Source organism: Microcaecilia unicolor, chromosome 5 (assembly GCF_901765095.1).
Source record: "Microcaecilia unicolor chromosome 5, aMicUni1.1, whole genome shotgun sequence".
Taxonomy (NCBI): domain Eukaryota; kingdom Metazoa; phylum Chordata; class Amphibia; order Gymnophiona; family Siphonopidae; genus Microcaecilia; species Microcaecilia unicolor.
Window position 1 is genome coordinate 158,988,479 of NC_044035.1, and position 27,688 is coordinate 159,016,166.

General features: G+C 47.1%; 1 protein-coding gene across 2 annotated transcripts in view; it reads right to left on the reverse strand.

Moving 5' to 3' along the window:
• PPA1 (inorganic pyrophosphatase 1) overlaps positions 1-27,688 on the reverse strand; it is a 167,889-nt gene that overhangs the window by 97,759 nt on the left and 42,442 nt on the right. For both annotated transcript variants that reach the window (XM_030203501.1, XM_030203502.1), the window contains exon 2: positions 22,066-22,130. In XM_030203501.1, the coding sequence (XP_030059361.1) occupies positions 22,066-22,130 (65 nt within the window). The remainder of the gene's footprint in view (positions 1-22,065; positions 22,131-27,688) is intronic.

A 27,688-nucleotide genomic window follows, 5' to 3' on the forward strand; every position in this document is an offset into this window, starting at 1 on the left:
ATATGCCCATCGTCCTTGGCTTCTTTCACCTAGGCTAAAGACCCCTCATGGGACCCTGGCATGTGTTATCCCGTATTCTCAAAAGGCCATGGGTGTTTGCTCGATTATTCATAAATAATGGCAGGTCCTTTCGGTTCACCCTGAGTTCAGCAAGCGCCCCAAGGTGGCATACAGATGTCAAGCAAATTTGGGAGACCTACTTAAAAGACCTAGTAGAAATATTATGACGGGCAGGCACTTTCCATGTGGCAAGTGCGTGTACTGTCGATATCAGTGGGATACATCTATGACTCCTATCCCCCATAGTAGCAAACGGTACATTTTAAGACATCACACCTCTTGCAGTACGGAACGGGTGGTCTACTGCATTATATGCCCATGTGAGTTGTATTACATAGGGCATACTAAAAGACAGCTCAAGAATAGGCTGGCGGAACATATTAGTAACCTGCGGCACAATAAACAGGAAAGTCCGCTAGTAGCTCATTGGATGCAGTGTAATCATACTATAGACCAACTCCGTTGTGTGGTTTTAGTGCATCTACCCCCGTTCAGCAGAGGTGGTGACATCAGTGTCAGTTTGCTAGCTATAGAACAGCGTTATATTTTTTCTTGGGGGACAGTAGCACCTAACGGCCTCAATTTAGAGGTCGAATGGATATAAGGTAGTATCCCTTTAATGCAATAAGGGTGGAGACCCCTTGTCAGCTATTTAAGCGTGGTCATGTGTGCCATGCGCAGCAACTCTCTGTGCGGCGGTCTGTGGCCCTCCCCCGAGGGAGCTCCATCCTGGCGTGCAGCCGTCTAGATCATTAAAAGTAAGTGTTAACTGATCAGGTTATATAGTGGTAATATTGTAGTTTGAAGATTGAAGGTGAAAATGATGACATTATCGAAATGTTATAGGTGTGGTGGTGGTTCCTCCTGAGGAAAATGTTCTGAAATGCGGTCCAGCATCGGGGAACCGGCATGAATATGAGACAACTTTGATGGATTAACGGATCACTCTCCAAACACGTAGCACCTGCACATAGATTCATAAGGGCGCTTGTTGGAAGCGAGGACTTACTGATATTAGCAATCAATTACCCAGTGCCAATGGACTTTGTGATCAAATTAACCAAGCGGAAAGCATGGTGTTAAATGAATAAGATCAATGGACTGGGTATATGGGGAGTGTGGTTAACATGTAATACGCAGTGTAACAACTATGTAAGAGGGTAGGAAACTGAGTATGTATTAGATGGTTCATTGATGAGGTATAAAGCTGTGCAATATAGCATTAGGCGCAGGTGGTGTTTGGTGAATGGATGAAATGAGTGTGAGTTTTAGTTTAGTTTGGTAGCGGTGTCAATTGTGTTCAACTGACACAACATTGTAATAAAAGTCTGTTTGATATTTTTTTTTTTTTTTTTATTATTTATTCATTTCATCAAACATTCAAGAAAACATCTTGATCGGAAAAGAACATAAAACAAAAAATATCATATAACAATAAAGATAACAATCTGTAAAGAAATCATTAATACTCAAGTCCATAAACTAAGAATCCAAGATTCAGGAATACAAGGAGAATAGTTAAATTTGTTAAAAATTAACAGGATTAAGCAAGTGCCATTGAGGTGTATTACTTATTTATTAAGCGTTGTCCTTTTTTCTCGAGGCTATAAGAGCCGATGCATGCGTAGGCTCTGTAAACACATATTTCTTTCCATCAAGTCTTACTATACACTTGCAGGGGTATCTTAAAAAGAAGGTACCCCCCAACTGTATTATGCCAGACTTAAGGAGCAAAAATTGTTTCCTCCGTTTCCTTGTCTCCTTAGAGACATCAGGAAATAATAATATCTTACAGCCCAAAAAGGGTTTTTCTCTGTTACGAAAGAAAAGACGGAAGATCCAACCCTTATCCGGCAACAAAGCAACGGTAGCAACCAAGGTTGCAGCCGTTGCTAATTCAGAATCAGAAGTTTCAAGCAAAAGAGATACATCTATTGGAGTTTCAGGAATTGGATTCAGTTCTTTTCCTGGGACATAATAAACAGAAGTAAATGGTGGCAAGTTCTGGTCTGATACATTCAAAACTTCACGGAAATATCTCTTTAACATATCAAGAGGAGGTATTGTCTGTATCTTGGGAAAATTTACAAATCTTAAGTTATGACTTTTAGTATAATTATCAAATGTTTCCATTTTTTTTCGAAGATTAGCCAAGTCATTTATCATCAAAGGTTGTAATGTTTCCATTTTTGCTATTCTTTGCTCAGCCTTGTCAGCTTTATTATCCATTTCTTTAGTTTTTTCCTCCAGTTTTCCCAAGTCTTTCTCTAATAAGTTTACCTTTGGGGCAATTTCATTTGCTTGTTTCAGGAAAGTTTGTCCCAAGGCAGAAACCAAATCCCATAGTTTATCTAAAGTTACCTCTTTTGGTTTAACAATTAGTTCTTTAGGCATTTCAAACCTCTCAGATGCCGTCGCATGGATCTCTCTCTGTTCCTCGGGACCTCTCCCCGCATTCCACGGTGGTAGCGTTTCCCCAACTTGAGATGATAACGAGTCCTCCACTCGATGTTCTTCCGGGTCCCTCTCACCTTCGTTGGGAGACCCGATCGAGTCAACAAGAAAGGAGCTTGCTCCAACCGGCTGGGGAGGCGGAGTCCGCATAGCGGGACTGAGGGTGGTTTCCAAACCAGGGGAGACCGAATCTCCTAACATGCCGGACATCCCGACTGGTAACGTCCCGCTTTCAAAAGCAACACTCTGTGGTCGAACGAAGCGGTCAAGAGGACCAGGTAAGGAGGGAGTAGATAGCGGAGCTCTGGCTGCTACTCGCCCTCGTCGTTTAGGCATTTTAGGAACAAGAGTAATCGCGACTCACAGCGCCTCAATAGACTGCGGCCATCTTGGATCTGTTTGATATTTAAAGTAGACTGAAGTCTGTGTGTAATAGGCCTCTAAAGACAGCCCAGCTTGGGCATAGTGAAGGAAATGCAATCTGCTAGCCAACTGGAGATTGTGCGTTTTCCGATGGCAATTCCCCTCCTGTTGGGATTGAAAGAAACAAACAACTGGGTGGACTGTCTGAAGGGCTTCGTCCGCTCCACGTAAAAGGCCAATGCTCTCTTGCAGTCCAAGTTACGCAATTTGCTTTCGCCAGGGCGGGTATGCGGACGGGGAAAGAACGTTGGCAAGACAATTGAGTGGTTCAGATGGAACTCAGACACAACCTTAGACAGGAACTCAGGATGCGTGCGGAGGACTACTCTATTATGATGGAACTTGATATAAGCTGCAAGTACCACCAAGGCCTTAAGCTCACTGACCCTACGAGCTGAAGTAACAGCCACCAAGAAAATGACCTTCCAGGTCAAGTACTTCAGATGGCAGGAATTCAGTGGCTCAAAAGGAGGTTTCATCAGCTGGGTGAGAACGACGTTGAGATCCCATGACACTGGTGGTGGTTTGATAGGGGGCTTTGACAAAAGCAAACCTCTCATGAATCGAACAACTAAAGGCTGTCCCGAGATCGGCTTACCTTCCACACGGTAATGGTTTGCACTAATCGCACTAAGATGAACTCTTACAGAGTTGGTCTTAAGACCAGACTGTCCAGAAGGTATTCAAGCAGGGTCTGTGTAGGACAAGAAAGAGGATCTAGTGCCTTGCTGTCACACCAGACGGCAAACCTCCTCCATTTGAAAGAGTAACACCTCTTGGAGGAATCTTTTCAGGAAGCAAGCAAGATTCGAGAGACACCCTCTGAAAGACCCAAGGAAGCAAATCCAGAGACTGGAGGTTGGGATGCAGAAGTGACCCCTCTTTCTGGGTGATGAGGATTGGAAAACATTCCAGTCTCCACGGTTCCTCAGAGGACAATTCTAGAAGAGGGAACCAAATCTGACGCAGCCAGAAGGGAACAATCAGACTCATGGTTCCATAGTCTTGCTTGAGTTTCAGCAAAGTCTTCCCTACTAGCGGTATGGGAGAATACGCATATAGAAGGCCTGTTCCCCAATGAAGGAGAAAGGCATCTGAAGCTAGTCTGTCGTGGGCCTGAAGCCTGGAACAGAACTGAGGGACCTTGTGATTGATTTGAGTGGCAAAAAGATCCACCGAGGGGGTGTCCCACGCTCGGAAAATCTTGCGGATTACTCCCATGTTCACAGACCACTCATGAGGTTGCATTAGCCTGCTCAGTCTGGCGGCCAGACTGTTGTTTAAGCCTGCCAGATATGTGGCTTGAAGAAACATGCAGTGATGGTGCACCCAAAGCCACATCTGGACGGCTTCCTGACACAGAGGGCGAGATCCGGCGCCCCCCCTGCTTGTTGGTGTAATACATGGCAACCTGATTGTCTGTCTGAATCAATATGATTTGGTTGGACAGCCGGTCTCTGAAAGCCTTTAGAGCATTCCAGATCGCTCGCAGTTCCAAGAGATTGATCTGAAGACCTTTTTCCTGAAAGGACCAAGCTCCTTGAGTGTGAAGCCCATCCACATGAGCTCCCCCCCTAGGAGGGATGCATCCGTCGTCAGCACTTTTTGTGGCTGAGGAATTTGGAATGGACGTCTCAAGGTTAAATTGGTCCGAATCGTCCACCAAAGCAGAGAATTCCGAAAGTCGGTGGATAATTGGATCACATTCTCTAGATCTCCCGCAGCTTGATACCACTGGGAGGCCAGGGTCCATTGAGCTGATCTCATGTGCAGGCGTGCCATGGGAGTTACATGAACTGTGGAGGCCTTGTGCCCCAGGAGTCTCAACATCTGCTGAGCTGTGATCTGTTGAGACGCTTGTACTAAGGACACTAGGGACAGAAGGTTGTCTGCCCTTGCCTCGGGAAGATAAGCACAAGCTGTCTTTGTGTTCAACAGAGCTCCAATGAATTCCAATTTCTGAACTAGGGTGAGATGGTACTTGGAATAATTTATCACGAACCTCCGAAGTTCTAGCACCTGAATAATCATTCGCATGGACTGCTGAGCGCCTGTCTTTGAGGTGCTCTTCACTAGCCAATCATCGAGAAAAGGAAACACATGCACTCCCAGTGTGAGTAGCGACGCTGCAACTACCACCAGGCACTTTGTGAACACCCTGGGCGCAGATACCAGACCAAAGGGCAGTATACAGTAGTGAAAATGCTGAGTTCCCAGCCGAAATCGAAGATACTTCCTGTGAGCTGTGTGTAAGCATCCTTTAAGTCCAGAGAGCATAGCCAATCACTCTCTTGAATCATGGAAAGAAGGGCGCCCAGGGAAACCATCCTGAACTTTTCTCGAACTAGAAATTTGTTCAGGCCCCTTAGGTCTAGGATGGGACACATCCCCCCTGTTTTCTTTTGAACAAGGAAGTACCTAGAATAGAATCCCAGTCCTTCTTCCCCTGGTGGAACGGGCTCGACCGCACTGGCCTTTAGCAGGGCGGAGAGTTCCTCTGCAAGTACCTGCTTGTGCTGGAAACTGTAAGAATGAGCTCCCGGTGGGCAATTTGGAGGTTTGGATTCCAAACTGAGGGTGTATCCTTACCAGACTATTTGAAGAACCCACCAGAGGTCACCTTTGGTGAAAAAACATCAACCTCCTCCCGATCGGCGAGACGTCCGGTACGGACACTTTTACTGAGGCTATGCTGAACTGGAGCCAGTCAAAAGCCCGTCCCTTGCTTTTGCTGGGGAGCAGAATGGGCCTTAGTCGCACGCTGTTGACAAGAACGAGCGCGCTGGGGCTGAGCCTGGACAGGCTGCCGAGAAGCAGGAGTGTACCTACACCTAGAATAGGGGGCACTCTTCCTCCCGCCAAAAACCTCCTAGATTAGGAGGCAGTAGCAGAAGGCACCCGGTGGGAGAGAGAATCCATAGCATCATTATGCTTCTTGATTTGATCAACTAGATCCTCTACTTTTGCACCAAAATGATTGTCCCCCCGGCAAGGAACATCCGCCATCCGCTGCTGGACAGAGTAATCCAGGTCACAGATATGCAGCCATGAGAGTCTGCGCATCACTATACCTTGAGCAGCGATCCTGGATTGTCACGTCAAAAGTACCCCTGGCCAGGAACTTTCGACACACCTTCTGCTACCTGACCACCTGGCAAAAAGGCTCGGCCAGCTTCGTATGGAGTGCATCAACCAAGCTGGACAGTTGACGTATCGAGTCCCGCAAGTGTACGCTCGTGAAGAGCTGGTATGACTGGACCTTGGCAGTGAGCATAGCGGCCTGATACGTCTTCCTCCCAAAAGAATCAAGAGTCCTAGCTTCTCTGCCTGGGGGCGCCAAAGCATAGTCTCTAGTACTCCTGGCTCTCTTGAGGACGGAATCCACCACAATGGAATTGTGGGGTAACTGAGACCTCATCAACCCAGGTTCACCGTGGATCCTATACTGGGATTCAGCTTTTTTCGGGACCACGGGGCCAGACAGAGAGGCTGACCAGTTTCGCATAAGGACTTCCTTCAGTACCTTATGCAGAGAAACTGTCACAGCCTGTTTAGGTGGAGAAGAATAGTCCAAGACCTCGAGCATCTCAGTCCTGGGCTCATCCTCAACCTCCACAGGGAAAGGAATAGCCGTAGCCATTTCCTAGACAAAAGAGGAAAAGGACAGACTTTCCGGTAGAGATAGTCTCCTTTCTAGCAGAGGGGAAGGATGAGAGGGAATCCCAAAGGACTCATCAGAAGAGAAGTACTTGGGATCCTCATCTGATTCCCACGAGCGCTCCTGCTCAGTGTCGGATAAAACGTGAGTTAAGGTGCTTCGACACTGGACCTGCCTTGACGCCGAGGAACGATGTCCTCTATGGCGATGTCAAGAGGTCGATGCCCGGTCTGACTGCCGCAACGCTCCCTCCACCGACGTCGAGAGTCGACCTGGGTGGCAGTTGACGTCGATGCCACAGGCGGCATCGCGGTCGGGGACCTCACCACAGGCGAAGGGCCAGACACCGCTGCAGCAGCAGGAAAAGAAGGCGCAAGCACCCCCCGACAACGAAGCTGAGTCCCTCCAGAAGTTCTGGAAACAAGGCCCGGATGCGCTCGTCGAGAGCCGCCATCGGAGAAGGCTGCGGGGTTGGTAGGACAGGCGGTGTCAGATTCCATGGAGGCTCGGGAGCAGGTACTGGGCTGCAAAGAGACCGATGCATCAGCACCTCCTGTATCGAGGGGGAGCGATCCTCTCGGCACTGACGCTTCTAGGGTGCAGACTCTCTCGACGCCCCGGAGCTCCCGGTACCATGTGTCGGAGAATGATGACTGTGCTTCTTCGCCTTCGCTCAACGCCTTTCATCTAGACTCCTCGGTACTGATGAGGAGGACGTGGAATCCTCACGTCTCCTCGGGGACGGGTCTGACGTTCAGTCCCGGGAGGTCTGCATAACAGGAGGCCTCTAGGCAGGTGGAGACCCACTCGATGCCTCACTGCTCCCAGCGCGAGTTGGTGTCTCAGCAGCCATTACCTTTCTTCCCGACATCGATGCTCCTGTCGATGTCGACACCGCCGACCTCGGTACCGATGTCGATGCAGACGTCGAAGGATCGGACTGAGCCCCAAAAAGTTTCTCTCGTTGGGCTTCTCGAGACGCTTGAGTCCGTTACTTCATACGAAGACACAGACTACAAGCAGCTGGGCTACGGTCGGGCCCAAGGCACTGGATACACCAGGCGTGGGTATCGGTACCTGAGATAGTCCGCTTGCACCATGTACAACGCTGGAAGCGCTGGGTGTCTTCGATGACATGGAAGGGAAAACGGCTTCGACAAAATCAAATGACGCGATTGTGCCCTGAAAAGAACAAAAGGGCACAAAAGAAAGGGAAGAGCCCGGCCGTGCGGCCTGAAAATCGGCTGCGTCAAAAAAGAAAGAAACCTTATAAAAAGGCCTAAAACTAAGAAAAATACGAGAAGTGTTTTTTTTTTTTAAAATGAGGGAAAAAGAAAAGTTAGTGAACTCGTCTGAGACTCTTTCTGCTGGGCCAAAAACGAAGAGCAGTGTAGAAACGCTGTCTCTCCAACACAGACAAGAAAAAAACTGAAGTAGCACGTTCACGCTACGGGCGGGAAGTCGTCCGCGTGCTAGAAGACTCTAGCAAAACTTTGTTTTGATTTTGCTGGCAAAATGCTGATTCCTGGGCCGACGTGGACGTCAACCCACATGTGAGAACAAGCAGCCTGCTTGTCCTCGGAGAAAGAAGTTACAGCAGAAGAGCTAGATTTGAGGAGCTTCATGGTTGGGCCACTATGCTCCGGGGTTCTGCCGCTCTATCCTCCGCTGGCTCTGGTCACGGCTACAGGAAGTGGTGGCGGAAGGCGGCTGAACTATGTTCAGACGGGAACAGCGACCTGCCACTTTCTTTGCACGAGGAGGTAATTGGGAACATGAGACGGCATGAGATAGTGGGGGGGTGGGGCGCCACCACACAAGAAGGTAATTAGGGTTTGAGGAGCTTCATAGTTAGGCTGCTATGCTCCAGGGTTCTGCCGCTCGTCCTCAGCGCCGCTCCATCATCTGCTGGTTCTAGTCTCGGCTGCAGCAAGCAGTGGTAGAGGGCGCCTGAACTATTTCCAGACGGGAACAGCGACCTGCTACCGCCGCCACACAAGGTAGTAATTGGGAACAGGAGACTGCATAAGGGAAGGGGGGGCCACCACAAAAGGAGGTAATTGGGAACAGGAGACAGCGTGAGGGAAGGAAGACAACCGCCGCACAAGGAGGTTAAATTGAAAATAGAAGACTGGCCAGCATTGCTAACAGTAACCTGCCAGCCACCTTTAGGGTAGTGAAATGGGGGGAGAGGAAAAGGCTGTGATAACAATGCAGGCCAGAGGCAAATGCAGAGTGCTGATTTTCAGGAGGGTCTTCCAAACATAAACAGCAGCAATATCCATCATCTTTCCTTTGAAAAATCTTCCCTCCCTCTGGAAACAGAGAATGCAGTCTTGTGAGGGGGGAGGGAGGGGCTGATCCTTGTTCTGTATTTGTTGTGATTATAAAAATGACAGTTGTATAGAACATTGTTTCTTTTTATACATTAATAAAATGATTTCTGCTTTCAGGATCAGACTGAGCTTGCAGGGAGTGGGGGCGGGGACAGAGGCTGAAGAGACAGAGCTCACGGGGATGGGGGGGGGGGGGTAGACTTTGTCCCCATGTCATTCTCTACTTGAAATTTCACTTCTATCTAAAGCAGGTTTTGAGGATGTCTACAATAAATATGCACGAGAACAGAATCTGTGGGGACAGAGCTCGCGGGGACGGGGGCAAACTTTGTACCCACGTCATTCTCTACTTGGAATCTCACATCTACAACAGCAGTTCTCAACCCAGTCCTCAGGACACACCTAGCTAGTCAAGGTTTCAGAATATCTACAATAAATACACACAAGAAAGATTTGAAAACAATGGAGGTGCTGCATGCAAATTTATCTCTTGTATACTCAGGGCTAGATGCACTAAACAATCGTTAGAGCCCTTCCCTTACTGATTCCCTTAGCGAATCGGTAAGGAACGGGCATGCATCAAGGAATAGGAATGCAAATGAGCTGCTTGTTGTAGCTCACTTGCATTCTCTATTCCATCATTAAACAGTCGGCCAATCGGCCGGTCAAGCATGCGCAGAGCAGCCAAGCGTAATGCTGGCTGCTCTGCGCATGCCAAATACGCCTCCCTGTGCCGCCACACCGCTCACCCCCTCCGACGCAGCAGTTGAGGATGCCCATCCATAAAAGGTCTATTTTGGCAGTCATCCCTCCCTCCCCCGAAGACACCGCGCTGCTCACCCCCTCCGATGCAGCTCGATCCAGAGGACAGCGCAGTTGAGGACGCCCATCCAAAAAAAAACGGCCATTTTGGCTGTCATTTCCCCCCTGCAATAATAAAAACGTCTTTTTTGACCGTGCTTCACTCAGCTGAGAGACCTGGAAGTCTCTGAGCCAATCACAGCCAATCAGTATGGGTATCCTGAAAACCTGACTGGTTAGGCGTGTCCCAAAGCCTGAGTTGAGAACCCCTGATCTAACGGAAAGCCAACAGGCATACCTTCATTTTAATATTTCAAAGTGATGACAGTCACTAAAAATACAAGCCACAAGTAGTTTGGGAGGTGAGGGAAAGAACTTCAGGTAGGGATTTTGGAAAACGGGCATCTGGATCGTCACTAGGAAGATATCTATTTATTAGAAAGAAACACAATACAAGATTCTCCACCAGATATCTCACATGTGCATTCCAACAAATAACTAGATGCAAGCAAACCTGACACAGCGGTAGAAGAGATAAACACCTGAAAGTTATTACTACTACTACTATTTATTTCTATAGCGCTACTAGACGTACGCAGCGCTGTACACTTGAACATGAAGAGACAGTCCCTGCTCGACAGAGCATACAATCTAATTAGGACAGACAAACAGGACAAACAAGAGATAAGGGAATATTAAAGTGAGGATGATAAAATAAGGGTTCTGAACAAGTGAATAAGGGTTAGGAGTTAAAAGCAGAATCAAAAAGGTGGGCTTTTAGCTTAGATTTGAAGACGGCCAGAGATGGAGCTTGACGTACCGGCTCAGGAAGTCTATTCCAGGCATATGGTGCAACAAGATAAAAGGAACGGAGTCTGGAGTTAGCAGTGGAGGAGAAGGGTGCAGATAAAGATTTACTCAGTGAACGGAGTTCCCGGGGAGGAATGTAGGGAGAGATGAGAGTGGAGAGGTACTGAGGAGCTGCAGAGTTAATGCACTTATAGGTCAATTATCATTCGAGGTGTTCATCCTAAGCCATTACTCTGTGAATCATATAGAAAAAGTAAAGGTCCTCAAGTATCGAGAAATGCAGTTTAAAAAGTGAGAAAAAGTGGCAGGATACAGAAATATTTCCCATCATCTTGGATGTCACAGGCCTGATTAAAGGAATTTTCAAGCACACCTAAGTTGTCTACACATTAGATCTCATGAACTCCAGAAGGAAGCTCTCTCTTTGGCACAATGCAAGCGCTACAGTGAGCATTAGCAGTACATTTGAGAGACTGATATCATACTTCACATACCCTGCCTTCTCTGCCTTAGGAGTGAGGCTCATTACTGTCGTGTTATACACAACACTAACCAATTTTCAGACATTGCTAGGGCATCGTTTCACCTTGCCCCTAGCTCCAATGCTCCTCTGCATATCCAAACTGTTAGGCCATCTTTAAAACTGGAAAATTGGAGTGCTACTCCTCTGAAGTCATAGAAAGGTGTTTTAACCTTCTGAATATGCTTTATTGTATAATAAATTACTCCCCAGTTTCCCACCAATTGTCAGTGAGATAATGTACCTGCTATCCTGCCAACTTCTAGAATTTATTTCTTCTGAACAGAGTTCCTAACATGTACACTGCATCAGATCATGCATCAGATCATGAAAGAATGTCCAGAATTAAGAGGTTTTAAATAAAAACTGATAACCCTATGTTAAAAATCCTGTGACCAAAGTCAGCATTTTGAAAGGAATCCTGAATGAAACAGGGAGCCACTACTACTACTTATTATTTCTATAGCGCTACTAGACATACGCAGCGCTGTACACTTGAACATGAAGAGACAGTCCCTGCTCAACAGAACAAACAGGACAAATAAGGGGGGTAAGGGAATTGTAAGGTGGGAATGATAAAACAGACATGGGTACTGTAAAGTGAATAGGGGTTAGGAGTTAAAAGCAGTACAAAAAAGGTGGGCTTTTAGCCTAGATTTGAAGGCATCATAGTAAAGGGAAGGGAAAGGGAAATGGGACTTGATATATCGCCTTTCTGAGGTTTTTGCAACTACATTCAAAGCAGTTTACATGTATTCAGGTACTTATTTTGTACCAGGGGCAATGGAGGGTTAAGTGACTTGCCCAGAGTCACAAGGAGCTGTAGTGGGAATTGAACTCAGTTCCCCAGGATCAAAGTCCACTGCACTAACCACTAGGCTGAGGGCTGCTAGTTTAAGGTGACCAATAGTTGGATGTCATTGTGTATATAAAACTAGACAATTCAAGGGCTCGAGTCAGAATTGTTAGAAGAGATAAGTAAGTAATACAAAAGTATAGGGGCCAGTACTGATCCCTGGGGAATACTACAGGTCATTTAACTTGTGGTGACCTGTATTATAAATATACTAGTAAAAAAGGCCCGTTTCTGACACAAATGAAATGGGCGCTAGCTAGGTTTTCCTCGGAGTGTGTGTGAGAGTGACTCTGTGAGAGAGAGAGAGAGAGAGAGAGAGAGTGAATGTGCGAGTGTGTGTGTGACAGAGAGAGAGTGAGACTGGGTGCGAGTGTGTCTGTGAGAGAGAGTGTGTGTGTGTGAGAATGAGAGTGTGTGCCAGGGGCCCCCCCTCCCAGTTCCAGGGTCGCCCCCCTCCCTCCCTCCCTTCGAGTACCAGGGTCGTCCCCCCTCCCTCCGAGTTCCAGGGTCCCTCCCTCCGAGTGACTCTGTGAGAGAGAGAGAGTGAATGTGCGAGTGTGTGTGACAGAGTGAGACTGGGTGTGAGTGTGTCTGTGAGAATGAGAGTACATAAGTACATAAGTACATAAGTAGTGCCATACTGGGAAAGACCAAAGGTCCATCTAGCCCAGCATCCTGTCACCGACAGTGGCCAATCCAGGTCAAGGGCACCTGGCACGCTCCCCAAACGTAAAAACATTCCAGACAAGTTATACCTAAAAATGCGGAATTTTTCCAAGTCCATTTAATAGCGGTCTATGGACTTGTCCTTTAGGAATCTATCTAACCCCTTTTTAAACTCCGTCAAGCTAACCGCCCGTACCACGTTCTCCGGCAATGAATTCCAGAGTCTAATTACACGTTGGGTGAAGAAAAATTTTCTCCGATTCGTTTTAAATTTACCACACTGTAGCTTCAACTCATGCCCTCTAGTCCTAGTATTTTTGGATAGCGTGAACAGTCGCTTCACATCCACCCGATCCATTCCACTCATTATTTTATACACTTCTATCATATCTCCCCTCAGCCGTCTCTTCTCCAAGCTGAAAAGCCCTAGCCTTCTCAGCCTCTCTTCATAGGAAAGTCGTCCCATCCCCACTATCATTTTCGTCGCCCTTCGCTGTACCTTTTCCAATGTGTGAGAATGAGAGTGTGTGCCAGGGGTCCCCCCTTCTTCCCAGTTCCAGGGTTGGGTCCCCCTCCCTCCGAGTTTCAGGGTCATCCCCTCCCTCCCTCCCTCCCTCCGAGTTTCAGGGTCTCCCTCCCTCCTAGACCTAAGCGAATGCTACATACCTGTAAAAGGTATTCTCCGAGGGCAGCAGGCTGATTGTTCTCTCTGATGGGTGACGTCCATGGCAGCCCCTCCAATCGGAAACTTCACTAGCAAAGGCCTTTGCTAGCGCATGCGCGGCCGTCTTCCCGCCCGAACCGGCTCATGTTCGTCAGTCCCGTAAGTAGCAAGACAAAGACAAGGGAAGACACAACTCCAAAGGGGAGGTGGGCGGGTTTGTGAGAACAATCAGCCTGCTGTCCTCGGAGAATACCTTCTACAGGTATGTAGCATTCGCTTTCTCCGAGGACAAGCAGGCTGCTTGTTCTCACTGATGGGGTATCCCTAGCCCCCAGGCTCACTCAAAACAAACATGGTCAATTGGGCCTCGCAACGGCGAGGACATAACTGAGATTGACCTAAAAACTTATCCAACTAACAGAGAGTGTAGCCTGGAACAGAATAAAACTTGGGCCTAGGGGGGTGGAGTTGGATTCTAAACCCCGAACAGATTCTGAAGCACAGACTGCCTGAACCGACTGTCGCGTCGGGTATCCTGCTGCAGGCAGTAATGAGATGTGAATGTGTGGACAGATGACCACGTCGCAGCTCTGCAGATCTCTTCAATAGTGGCTGACTTCAAGTGGGCCACTGATGCAGCCATGGCTCTGACATTGTGAGCCCTGACATGACCCTCAAGAGCCAGCCCAGCCTGGGCGTAAGTGAAGGAAATGCAATCTGCTAGCCAATTGGATATGGTGCGTTTCCCCACAGCCACTCCCCTCCTATTGGGATCAAAAGAAACAAACAATTGGGCGGACTGTCTGTTGGGCTGTGTCCGGTCCAGATAGAAGGCCAATGCTCTTTTGCAGTCCAATGTGTGCAGCTGACGTTCAGCAGGGCAGGAATGAGGACAGGGAAAAAATGTTGGCAAGACAATTGACTGGTTCAGATGGAACTCCGACACTACCTTCGGCAAGAACTTAGGGTGAGTGCAGAGGACTACTCTATTATGATGAAATCTGGTGTAAGGGGCCTGGGCTACCAGGGCCTGAAGCTCACTGACTCTACGAGCTGAAGTAACTGCCACCAAGAAAATGACCTTCCAGGTCAAGTACTTCAGATGGCAGGAGTTCAGTGGCTCAAAAGGAGGTTTCATCAGCTGGGTGAGAACGACATTGAGATCCCATGACACTGTAGGAGGTTTGACAGGGGGCTTTGACAAAAGCAAACCTCTCATGAAGCGAACAACTAAAGGCTGTCCTGAGATCGGCTTACCTTCAACACGGTAATGGTATGCACTGATTGCGCTAAGGTGAACCCTTACAGAGTTGGTCTTGAGACCAGACTCAGACAAGTGCAGAAGGTAGTCAAGCAGGGTCTGTGTAGGACAAGAGCGAGGATCTAAGGCCTTGCTGTCACACCAGACGGCAAACCTCCTCCATAAAAAGAAGTAACTCCTCTTAGTGGAATCTTTCCTGGAAGCAAGCAAGACACGGGAGACACCCTCTGACAGACCCAAAGAGGCAAAGTCTACGCTCTCAACATCCAGGCCATGAGAGCCAGAGACTGGAGGTTGGGATGCAAAAGCGCCCCTTCGTCCTGTGTGATGAGGGTCGGAAAACACTCCAATCTCCACGGTTCTTCGGAGGACAACTCCAGAAGAAGAGGGAACCAGATCTGGCGCGGCCAAAAGGGAGCAATCAGAATCATGGTGCCCTGGTCCTGTTTGAGTTTCAACAAATTCTTCCCCACCAGAGGTATGGGAGGATAAGCATACAGCAGACCTTCCCCCCAATCCAGGAGGAAGGCATCCGATGCCAGTCGACCGTGGGCCTGAAGTCTGGAACAGAACTGAGGGACCTTGTGGTTGGCTCGAGATGCGAAGAGATCTACCAAGGGGGTGCCCCACACTTGGAAGATCTGGCGCACTACTCCGGAATTGAGCGACCACTCGTGAGGTTGCATAATCCTGCTCAACTGTCGGCCAGACTGTTGTTTACGCCTGCCAGATATGTGGCTTGGAGCCACATGCCGTAACGGCGAGCCCAGAGCCACATGCTGACAGCTTCCTGACACAGGGGGCGAGATCCGGTGCCCCCCTGCTTATTGATGTAATACATGGCAACCTGGTTGTCTGTCTGAATTTGGATAATTTGATGGGACAGCCGATCTCTGAAAGCCTTCAGAGCATTCCAGACCGCTCGTAACTCCAGGAGATTGATCTGCAGATCGCGATCCTGGAGGGACCAGCTTCCTTGGGTGTGCAGTCCATCGACATGAGCTCCCCACCCCAGGAGAGACGCATCCGTAGTCAGCACCTTTTGTGGCTGAGGAATTTGGAAGGGGCGTCCCAGAGTCAAATTAGCCCAAATCGTCCACCAGCAAAGGGATTTGAGAAAACTCGTGGACAGGTGGATCACGTCCTCTAGATCCCCAGCAGCCTGAAACCACTGGGAAGCTAGGGTCCATTGAGCAGATCGCATGACGAGCCATGGGAGTCACATGGACTGTGGAGGCCATGTGGCCAAGCAATCTCAACATCTGCCGAGCTGTGATCTGCTGGGACACTCGTACCCAGGAGACGAGGGACAGCAGATTGTTGGCCCTCGTCTCCGGGAGATAGGCACGAGCCGTCCGAGAATCCAGCAGAGCTCCTATGAATTCGAGTCTCTGTACTGGGAGAAGGTGGGACTTTGGGTAATTTATCACAAACCCTAGTAGCTCCAGGAGTCGAATAGTCATCTGCATGGACTGTAGAGCTCCTGCCTCGGAAGTGTTCTTCACCAGCCAATCGTCGAGATAAGGGAACACGTGCACTCCGAGCCTGCGAAGCGCTGCTGCTACCACAGCTAGGCACTTCGTGAACACTCTGGGCGCAGAGGCGAGCCCAAAGGGTAGCACACAATACTGGAAGTGACGTGATCCCAGACGAAATCGAAGATACTGTCTGTGAGCTGGCAGTATCAGGATGTGTGTATAAGCATCCTTTAAGTCCAGAGAGCATAGCCAATCGTTTTGCTGAATCATGGGAAGAAGGGTGCCCAGGGAAAGCATCCTGAACTTTTCCTTGACCAGATATTTGTTCAGGGCCCTTAGGTCTAGGATGGGACGCATCCCCCCTGTTTTCTTTTCCACAAGGAAGTACCTGGAATAGAATCCCAGCCCTTCCTGCCCCGGTGGCATGGGCTCGACCGCATTGGCGCTGAGAAGGGCGGAGAGTTCCTCTGCAAGTACCTGCTTGTGCTGGAAGCTGAAGGACTGAGCTCCCGGTGGACAATTTGGAGGCATGGCGGCCAAATTGAGGGTGTATCCTTGTCGGACTATTTGGAGAACCCCCTGGTCGGAGGTTATGAGAGGCCACCTTTGGTGAAAAACTTTCAACCTCCCCCCGACCGGCAGATCGTCCGGCACAGACACTTTGACATCGGCTATGCTCTGCTGGAGCCAGTCAAAAGCTCGCCCCCTGCTTTTGCTGGGGAGCTTTGGGGCCTTGCTGAGGCGCACGCTGCTGACGAGAGCGAGCGCGCTGGGGCTTAGCCTGGGCCGCAGGCTGTCGAGAGGGAGGATTGTACCTACGCTTACCAGAAGAGTAGGGAACAGCCCTCCTTCCCCCATAAAAACGTCTACCTGAAGAGGTAGATGCTGAAGGCTGCCGGCGGGAGAATTTGTCGAAAGCGTTATCCCGCTGGTGGAGCTGTTCTACCACCTGTTCGACTTTTTCTCCAAAAATGTTGTGCGCTCGGCAAGGGGAGTCCGCAATCCGCTGCTGGATTCTATTCTCCAGGTCGGAGGCACGCAGCCATGAGAGTCTGCGCATCACCACACCTTGAGCAGCGGCCCTGGATGCAACATCAAAGGTATCATATACCCCTCTGGCCAGGAATTTTCTGCACGCCTTCAGCTGCCTAACCACCTCCTGAAACGGCTTGGCTTGCTCAGAAGGGAGCTTGTCCACCGAGCCCGCCAACTGCCACACATTGTTCCGCATGTGGATGCTCGTGTAGAGCTGGTAGGACTGAATCTTGGCCACGAGCAAAGAAGAATGGTAGGCCTTCCTCCCAAAGGAGTCTAAGGTTCTAGAGTCCTTGCCCGGGGGTGCCGAAGCATGCTCCCTAGAACTCTTAGCCTTCTTTAGGGCCAGATCCACCACACCAGAGTCGTGAGGCAACTGAGTGTGCATCAGCTCTGGGTCCCCATGGATCCGTTACTGGGATTCGATCTTCTTGGGAATGTGGTGATTAGTTAGAGGCTTGGTCCAGTTCACCAGCAATGTCTTTTTTAGGACATGATGCATGGGTACTGTGGACGCTTCCTTAGGTGGAGAAGGATAGTCCAAGAGCTCAAACATTTCAGCCCTGGGCTCATCCTCCACAACCACCGGGAAGGGGATGGCCATAGACATCTCCCGGACAAAGGCCGCGAAAGACAGACTCTCGGAGGAGAAAGCTGCCTTTCAGGGGAGGGAGTGGGATCAGAAGGAAGGCCATCAGACTCCTCGTCAGAGAAATATCTGATGTCCTCCTCCTCCTCCCACGAGGCCTCACCATCGGTATCAGACACAAGTTCATGAACCTGTGTCTGAAGCCGTGCCCGACTCGACTCCGTGGAAACACGGCCACGGTGGGAGCGCCGAGAGGTAGACTCCCTCGCCAGCACCGGCGAAGCTCCCTCCACCGACGTCGTCGGGGAGTCTTCCTGGGAGGCGGCCGCAGCCGGTACCGCAAGCGGTACCGATGTCGGAGACCTCACCCCGGGCAAAGGGCCAGCCATCGCCTCGCTCGATGGTACCCGTGGCGCAAGCACCCCCGGTACCGGAGGAGAAGGGCACAACAGCTCTCCCAGAATCTCTGGAAGAACGGCCCGGAGACTCTTGTGCAGAGCGGCTGTGGAAAAAGACTGGGAAGCCGATGCAGGCGTCGAGGTCAGAGTCTGTTCCGGGCGTGGAGGCGGTTCCGGGCTGTCCAAGGTGGAGCGCATCGACACCTCCTGATCAGAGGGTGAGCGATCCTCCCGGTGCCGATGCCTACTGGGTGCCGACTCCCTCGGCGACCCAGAGCTCTCGGTACCAAGGCGGGAAGGAGACCGGTGTCGATGCTTCTTTGATTTCTTCAAACGAAGCATGTCACCGGAGCTTCCCGGTACCGACGAGGAGGACGTAGAATCCAACCGTCTCTTCCTCGGGGCCGAGGCCGAAGAAGGTCGGTCTCAGGGGGGGGGGGGGGGGGGGGCTGTACTGCAGGAGCCCTCAGGGCAGGAGGAGACCCACCCGAAGGCTCACCACCACCAGCGGGGGAATGGACAGCCCTCACCTGCACTCCAGTCAAAGCACCACCGTCCGACGACATCAGCAACAGCGGAGGTCCCGGTACCACCGACATCGACGCAGCCTCCCGATGTCTCGGTACCGACGATGCAGAGGGTCGAAGCCTCGATGCCGTCGATGCCGAGGTCAAAGACTTCGATGCTGTTGACGTCGATGCACTCGATACGTCCTGTGCTGTTGTCAACGAAGAGCCCGAGAACAACACGTTCCACTGGGCCAATCTCGCTACCTGAGTCCTCTTTTGTAAAAGAGCACAAAGACTTGCAGGTCTGCGGGCGGTGCCCAGCCCCCAGACACTGAAGACACGAAGCGTGCCTATCAGTGAGCGAGATTACCCGGGCGCACTGGGTGCACTTTTTGAAGCCGCTGGGAGACTTCGATGACATGGGCGGAAAAATCACGCCGGCGAAATCAAAATTCGCGATGATGACGAAAGGCACCAAAAATAAGGGAGAGAAAACCCGTACAGAGGCCAAAAAGGCCGATCCCGAAAGCGAAAGGAAACTTACGCTGGGGGAAAAGCTGGACACACGGGAAGGGACAAGACCGAAAGGTCTCTCCTTTTTTTTTTTTTTTTTTTAGCAAAATCGCGAAGACGAGCGAGGGTCAACTTGAGGGGCACGAAACGGCGGCAAAACACGACCGTCCCGAGCGCGGACAAAGAAGACTGACTAACACGAGCCGGTTCGGGCGGGAAGACAGCCGCGCATGCGCGGTGCGCATGGGCGCGCGAGAGCTAGCAAAGGCTTTGCTAGTGAAGTTTCCGATTGGAGGGGCTGCCGTGGACATCACCCATCAGTGAGAACAAACAGCCTGCTTGTCCTCGGAGAATGCACTACATGACACGAAGACACGAACCTTAGAGTGAAACAGAAAATGACGCTGATGCAGAAGCACTCGCGGTCAGCTCACCATGGAGCGGAGGCGGGAATTGGGAGGTGCTGCTCCACCCCCTTTGACGGAGAGGGGTGGGATTCCCGTCCCTCTCGCTCTGGAGGCGGAGATTCAGAGGCACCGCCCAGCCTGTCCCGGAGCAGTGGGGGTTGGGGCGGAGCCTGGGCCGTGGTTTCCCATTCCCTTCCTCCCTTCTTGAGGTGCGGGCTCCCCTCGGCGCTGTGCTCGATCGTCACGTCGGTGCCGCCGGTGTGGTGGAGGTCATGAGCTCCGTTTTCTTTTTCCTGCCTCTCTCCCTCCCACCCGGGTGACTGGGCTCAGCGGCGGTAAGTCTCCGGCCCAGTGTGGGGCTTTTCCTTCAGCTCATTTGCCGGTTGTGGGGTGCGTTTAGGGTTTTTCCCGGGGGCTGGTGACGGAGTTCGGACGGAGAGGGAGTCAGGTCTCCCATTGCTGCTCTCCTGCCTCCCTGTTGCAATGACGGACCGGGCAGGCATGTTGGGTGAGTTTTTCACACTGTTGATTGGTTCTTCGTTCTTGTGACGTCACGTTTGTTTGAGAGCCAATGAAACGCTGAATGACAGACTTACGAACCCTACACTGCGACAGTGCCACAGAGTCAGCTTCAGAACGTTGGAGGTGCTTTTTATTATAGTACATGTCAATGCATGCTTTTAATAAACTTTAGTAAAATAGACCTTTAAGGTTTAGAAAAACGGCTGTCCTTTGGAAAAAGTCTCCCTGGAGTTTCATAGCCTAGCCCAGTGTTTCCTAAGTCAGCCTTGGTTCCGCACCTAAATAACGCATGTGCATTTACACCAGGGTTTAGTTGGCATACATGCCAGTGCCTAAATTTTAGACACTGGAGAGCCACTATGCGTATTCCATAAACTGCATCTAACATGCGAGGTTTATAGACTAGCGCTATGCATGGTTTTTTTTTTTCAGCACCATATACAGAATCTAGCTCATTGCGTCCACAGAACTATAAACATCTGATCTGCATTTTTTACTATCACTAAAATTAATCCAATTGTACGCTCATAAAACAAGTACCATGGTTGTTCTCCAAGATGTGGATGCACGGCAAAACTCCCACAGCTCAGATCTACTATTCTAGGCTTCTAGTTTAAATCAGAAGCATTCTCTATTGGAGTACAGTATCACAACCGCAGCAGTCCAGTTTTGTATTGTTTCTTTAACACCCTCCCCCCCCCCCCAACTCACTTAACCCAAAATTGTATTGACAATCCTCAATTGAAAACTATGTACTGAGGTTTCTCCTGGAACCCAGATGACACTGTTACACAATGTCTGGACTTCCTCTGCAACATCCACAGCCCTGGCTGTGAATCAAACTCAGGTCCTCCATAGGGAGTCACATACTTGATTAAAAAAATGTGCAACTGGATAGGTTTGCCTATATATGTTATATCTTACGATTTCTAGAAGGAAATGCTCTTTGGCACAAATCAAGTACCACAGTGAGCCACATACCCTGGCTTAAGAGTGAGGTTCAAAAAACTGTCATGGTATCTGCAAAACAAATCCACCTGCAGACACTGCCCCTAAAGCAAACTGTACACAGTACCACTACTGAGCCATCACAAACCTATGCTAGTCTTGAATATAATTTCTTCTTGCTATCCATTGTTACTGGTTAGCTCGACAGTTGAGATCATCAGTATTTCTATGCTAGGACTAAATCTATCCAGATTTATCCCCTCTATTTAAAAACAAAGTCCAAAGCAAAAACTGCTGGGGCATTAATGATTCAGTTTTCTGCAGATCACTGAAATGTTGCCTGCACAGCATCAGTAGTGTATCCTGGAGTCCTTTGGGGCTCATTTTTTAAGAGATACCATTGAATATACAAGGTTGGTGTAAAACTAATGAAATGTTTTGGATGGTGGTGTTATTTATATGCAAAGAAATGACATCAGACAAAAATGGCTCCTTTATTACCACTGCACAACGCCCAACAATAATTAATCTGAGGAACAACTGATTAGCACAATGATCCAGTTTAATAAGAGGAAACATGTAAAAACATGTTGGAATAGTCCTCTTCGTTTGAGATCGCAAACAATAACAGCATAATAAAAAAGCACAGCTTAACAGATAATGTCAGCCACAAGTTGTATCTGGATACTTATGCTGGTGTAGTGGTGAACAGAGAAGCTCTTCATTTCAGTGTTCATCTGCAGCACTTATGTCAAATGTGGACATCAAGGCTGACTATGCATTAAGCTTCACGAGAAATCAATTTACTTTTTAGGGCTTCCTTGAAGGAGAATTTGCAGTATGTATCTGCTAGGTTTTGCTTTTGCACTGGTTCTAAAGGGACCTCCAGTACATGTTCCCTGTGAATTGTACTGTTTCTAACATCAAGGTTACAAGTGAGGATTCTTGGCAACAACTACTACTACTACTTAGCATTTCTATAGCGCTGCCAGGGTTACGCAGCGCTGTACAAGTAGTCAGAAAGGTGGGTTTCTAGTTCAGATAAGAATTAGGGGGGAAAAAAACCCAACAACACACACCACCACCTGCTGCTGGGGCCAAAAAGAAGATGTAATGCTTGAAGATACACTACAAAGGCTAAGAAACGTTATCCTTACCTTCTCCTCATCTGCATACAGTGGGATATCATGAAATGGGGAAATGTACTCCCCCTTGGCATTTTCTAGAAGAAACAAAACAGAATTCATAATATATTGTATCAGTTCTTTAACAATAAGCAGCACTGTCTCAATGTGAAAAAAAAGTTAGAACTCGAGCAAAGCATCAGCTTAAAAAAAATTATCTTGAGACTAGTTCATCTAAAACTCTCACTAGGAAAATACAAAATTTACACTGTTGATCACACCCCAATACAGAATATTCCGAATTATTTTAAAGGAAAGTTATGTCCCTTTATGTGCAGCCATATACATCCAAAAGGACACAAGGCAGTTATGGTTGGACTTCCCAATCTGCCGAGTTTATGGCTCCTCAAATGGCTGATGCAATGTAACAGTTCACTGTCTATGGCTTCAATCCACTGGTTACAGTGCTACAGGACCCCCTTTAATTTCAGTGGGTCACCTGTCAGGGGGGTATAGGTAGCTCAGAAATCAGGCAACCGAAGATATATCAAGAGCAGAACCAGGGGCAAACCTTTTCCTCCGAGCTTCCCTTTTATAATCTCTGGCTCCTACCGGGTCCTCCAGTCATCCCCTAATGACCTGCTACCCATGGCTCACTATCATATTCTTAAACAAACCAAGGGTTACATAAAGGTGGTGCAACCAGTTATTGAGGGCAGTTATTTTTTTCACATGGGTAATATGGGTATTGGATAACTGTTTATTAAATAAATGATGTAATAATTTAAAAAAAAATCCAGGTTCCCTTTGTCCAATACAATTTGTTTAAAGATTAGACAACATTCAGTATGGCCTATATGCACTAATACAGAAAATCAGGAGGTGGGTAAAACTTTCACATCACTGTAGCTACTAACATGCATTTTGGCAACCAGGTATCATCAGAGTAAGTTGTTGGAAACAGAAATAAATTCAACTTTTTGGGGACACCTATCTTCACAAAGACAACTTTTGGCTTTTTATATGGTACAAAATACTCTGTTTCTTTGGTCTCCTAGGTTGTTCTGCCCTCTTCTTCCTTCCCCTCTGTAGTTTCTCTCACCTGTCTCAACTCTGCTACCTATTGATTAAATAAAGAGCATAGCTGTGCTAGGTTCTGGAGAAAATCATTACAGTTGCCTCTCAACCAGAAAGCTATTGTTGTATTGGTTAAGTTAGACAGCAGATAGCTACAGTTGGATCCTTTTGAACTGAAACTCCAGTTATTTCCTTGTACCTGAGGCAAGTGAGGATTAAATGACACTTATACAGGGAGTGTCATAATGGGATCTGAGCCTTGGCTTCCCTGGCTCTCAACTGCTACTCCATCCTGTAAGCTAATCCTCTACCTCTGGCACCTGTCTTGATTCTGCCACCTCCCAAGGTGTGACGCAGAATACTGAAACCACCAGAGCCTCTTGTAAATATTTGCAGATGAGCTTGGTGCAACTCAGTGGAGGCTACAGAAATGAACATAGCACTTTAGCTGCATCCATATACCCCTAACTCATATTCATTTTATTGATGTGCTTTAGTTTTGTTACTATTACGCATTATTTGGCACATAAACATGAATTTATTACTGGGAGTGGTTTTAAATTTGCATATGGCATCACAGGGGAATGTTTACTGTGGGCTAATGAGCTTGAAGGTTTCAGATATGCACTCTGTTAAAGTCCATAAAAACTACATTTTGTTACTTATAGTGGAGACTGCTTCTTGAAAGCTCAGTGTTAGTCCATAAGGTTCCACCTGCCTCTTGTCAGTTTTGTTACAGACTAAAACAGGCTACCCCTTAAAAAAAATATTGTTAATGGTGTTATCCCCAGATTATTTGGAGACTCATACACTAACATATAAACATAATAGATGACAGCAAATCAAGACCTGCACAGTCCATCCAGTCCGCCCAAAAAGAAACCTCACAGCATATGATATAATATACACATATTTGATCTTGATCTGTCCTTGTCATTTTCGTGGCCCAGACCATAGAAGTCTGCCCTGCACTGGCTTTAATTCCCAACTACTGGATTTGCCATCAAAGCACACTCCAGATCTGTCTTTCCATAAATCAATCCAAACAACAATGATATCCACAATAGTATGATAGTAACTAATAAATCTTTTTAAATATGAGGAAAAAGCCTCAAATATACAGGGAGAACTCAGTCGTTGAATGATACAACATAAGGGAGATCCACTGAATCATCACAGGCAAAAAACCTCCTAATAAATAAATATAGAAAAAGAGCTTCTGCGCCTACAAAAAGCTTCTGTGCTCACAAAAATCATGTAATATTACTAAACGGTTCAAATAGACTTATCTCAAAAATTTGCAGAAGCTCTTTTTCTATATTTATTTATTAGGAGGTTTTTTGCCTGTGATGATTCAGTGGATCTCCCTTATGTTGTATCATTCAACGATGGAGTTCTCCCTGTATATTTGAGGCTTTTCCCTCCTATTTAAAAAGATTTATTAGTTACTATCATACTATTGTGGATATCATTGTTGTTTGGATTGTATTTGATCGTATGATATCCTTAGCAGCTCGGGATATTTGTTTTGCCATAAATCAAAACACAGGGTTAGAAGTCTGCCCAGCACTCATCTTCATTTCCAACTACTGCAGTTATTATATAAACACTGCTAAGTTTTGTTTTCACTCCTGTCTCTTTCCATTTCCATATAGAAATCTTTTATGTTTATCCCATACATTCTTGAATTCTGTTGTCTCACTATCTCCCTGTTGTCTCACTATCTCCCGTGGGAGGACATTATTTCGATGTTATTCCTAAGCCAATCCCCCTGCAACCGCAATTCATGTCCTCCAGTTGTACTGCTTCCCTGTCTCTGGAAAAGATTTGTTTTTATATTAAATACCTTTCAAATATTTAAAGGTCTACATCATATCACCCCCATCCTCTCCCTTCTTCTAGGGTATACATATTCAGGTACTCAAGCCTCCTCTTATACATCCTTTTGGCGCAAACCCCATACCATTTGTCACTTTCTTCCGACCACTTCAACACTGTACAAGTTGTTGGTAAGGCCTTGGTTAAACCTCTTCTATTCATAGCTTATATTCCACCATATCTCCAATAGGATTCATCACAGTTTGCAAGATAAGAAACATCTCATTTCAAAGGAATTACATTATATAATATCAAATAAGATGAGTATCAGGGAATAGAAGAGCTTTCAGTTGTTTTCTAAACAATAAATAAGATTGAATAGACTGAACTTGATACTGAATATTATTCCTAATTTGTACTCCTATGTATTGGAAAGAATTAGTCAAATAGCCCTTAATTGTAATTCCCTTAAAGCTTGGAAACAACAGAGAATTACAACAAACAAATTGACAAATTTGCCCAGCAAACATTAAAACTAAATATTTAGCAAGACAAACCAAATTTTGCCTAGACAAATCTTTAAAAATCATCCAAGCTGTTTTAAACTTGATATGGGGATAAACCGGAAGCCAATGCAATTTCTCAAGAAGAGGGGTTACACTCTCAAATCTGCTGACTCGATAAAGCAATCTTGCAGCAATATTTTGAAGCAGCTGCAATCTTTGCACTAATTTCATTGCGAGTCCTCTATACAGTGACTTACAATAGTCTTAGGGCCCTGTTTACTAAGACGTGCTAGCGTTTTTAGCATGCACTAATGCTAGAGACACCATATATTCCTATGGGTGTCTAGTGTGAGCACAAGCTAATTTTTAAGCTTGCACTAAAAATGTTAGCACGCATACAGCGCGGCTTAGTAAACAGGGCCCTAAGTATGGTAAGAGGACTGACTAAGCAATGCTGCAAAAACATTCTACACTTAAACTAGATCCAATTGCTCTTAATTGCATTAGAAATTAAACATTTTTACCACTGCTGCGATTTGCTCCTCAAAGGACAGTTTAGAGTCTAGTATAACCCCTAAAACCTTTGAACAATTAGAAATTTGTAAGATTTCACCTGTATCCTCCTATGCAGCCTAGCATCTTTCTGGCTGTGGCCACTGCCTTGTTACAAGGTCCCTCTCCTGAGCTTGCTTATCAGTCTCTCACCTCGTTATCTCGTACATCTCCTTTGGATTTCTGCATCATAAGTGCATCACTTTGTACTACTTTGCATTAAATTTTAATGCCAGACCTCAGACCACCTAATTTTTGGAGATCTTGTATTTTCTACTCCTTCCATTCCCAACCCAGTCCTCGGGGTACACCTAGAAGCAATTTGAAAGCACTTAGCCTTTCAAAGTTCCATAGGTTTCTATGGAACTGTGGAAGGCTAAGTGTTTTGAAAATATGCCTCCTAGTCCCATGGGTTTTCAGGATATCCATAATGAATATTCATGAGTTAGATCTGCATGCAAATCTCTCTCATGCATATGTGGCTATCTTGAAAACCTAATGGGACACGATGTTCCCTGAGGACTGGGTATGGATTGGATGGTCTACTTTGTTGGTAATTTTTGTGTCATCTGTAAAAAGGCAAACTTTTCTTTCTAACCATTAGGCAATGCTGCTCACAAGCATATTAAATAATCTACCCCAGTACTGGTACCAGAAGCACTTTACTACTCTCACCAATTTTCCAAGTTTATTAAGCACTTAATATCCCGCACATCATAAGAAATATCTGAGCGGCTAACAAAACTAATAAAATAGGAGGACAGGAATTAGGGTAGGCAGTATAGGGAGGCAGGAAAAAGGAACTACAATATATGATAGGAAAGGGAGTAGCAGAAGACGATAGAAAGGGGTAATTTCAGAGGTAGACAGGCTCATCTCGGGAAGGGGGAGGGAGATTATCACCAAAGTCAGCGTAATTAATTTATGGAAAACATCTTCAAAGAGAAAGGTTTTAAGGTCAGTTTTAAATTTGTTTACAGAAGTATGTGATCTGAGCTGGAGAGGTAAAGCTTCCTTTCCTCCAATATTATTCCATTTACCACCACCCTCTCCGTCAGTCAACCAGTTCCCAATCCAGTTCACCATTTTGGGTCCTATCTTCAACCACTTCAGTTTATTCACGAAACTCCTGTGTGGAATCATGTCTAAGGCTTTGCTGAAATCCAAGTAGATTACATCTGCTCATCTCCAATCTTGTGGAGTCTCTCCCATTTCTAAGGGTCTATTAAATATATCCTTAAGAGGTCCTGTTGGGATTTCTCTGAGATCCCTTAGTATCCTAGGACAAATCCCATCTGGTTCCACAGCTTTCTCGACATTCCCTTTTTCAAGTTGTTCATAAATACTTTTCCATTAATGGTGCAATATCCACTCCATTCTCATATGTACTCTTAGGAGCAGACCATGGTCCTCCGACACTTTTCCTCTATGAACACTTAACAGAAGTATTTGTTTAGCATGTCTGCTTTTTCCTCATCACCCTCCACATAGGTCTCAGCATCAGTCTTACAATTTAATTTCTAGCATTCCTCTTTTCCCCAATAGATCTGAAAAAAAAAAAAGTCTTCAACCAGTTTTTCTTCCATTGTGCTTTTATTTGAAATCTATTTTATTGACGATCACAGTAATACAGTCAAAACGAAAACACATATACATTATCATCATAAACCCATAACATTCTTTAACTAGTTCCATAACGTCAA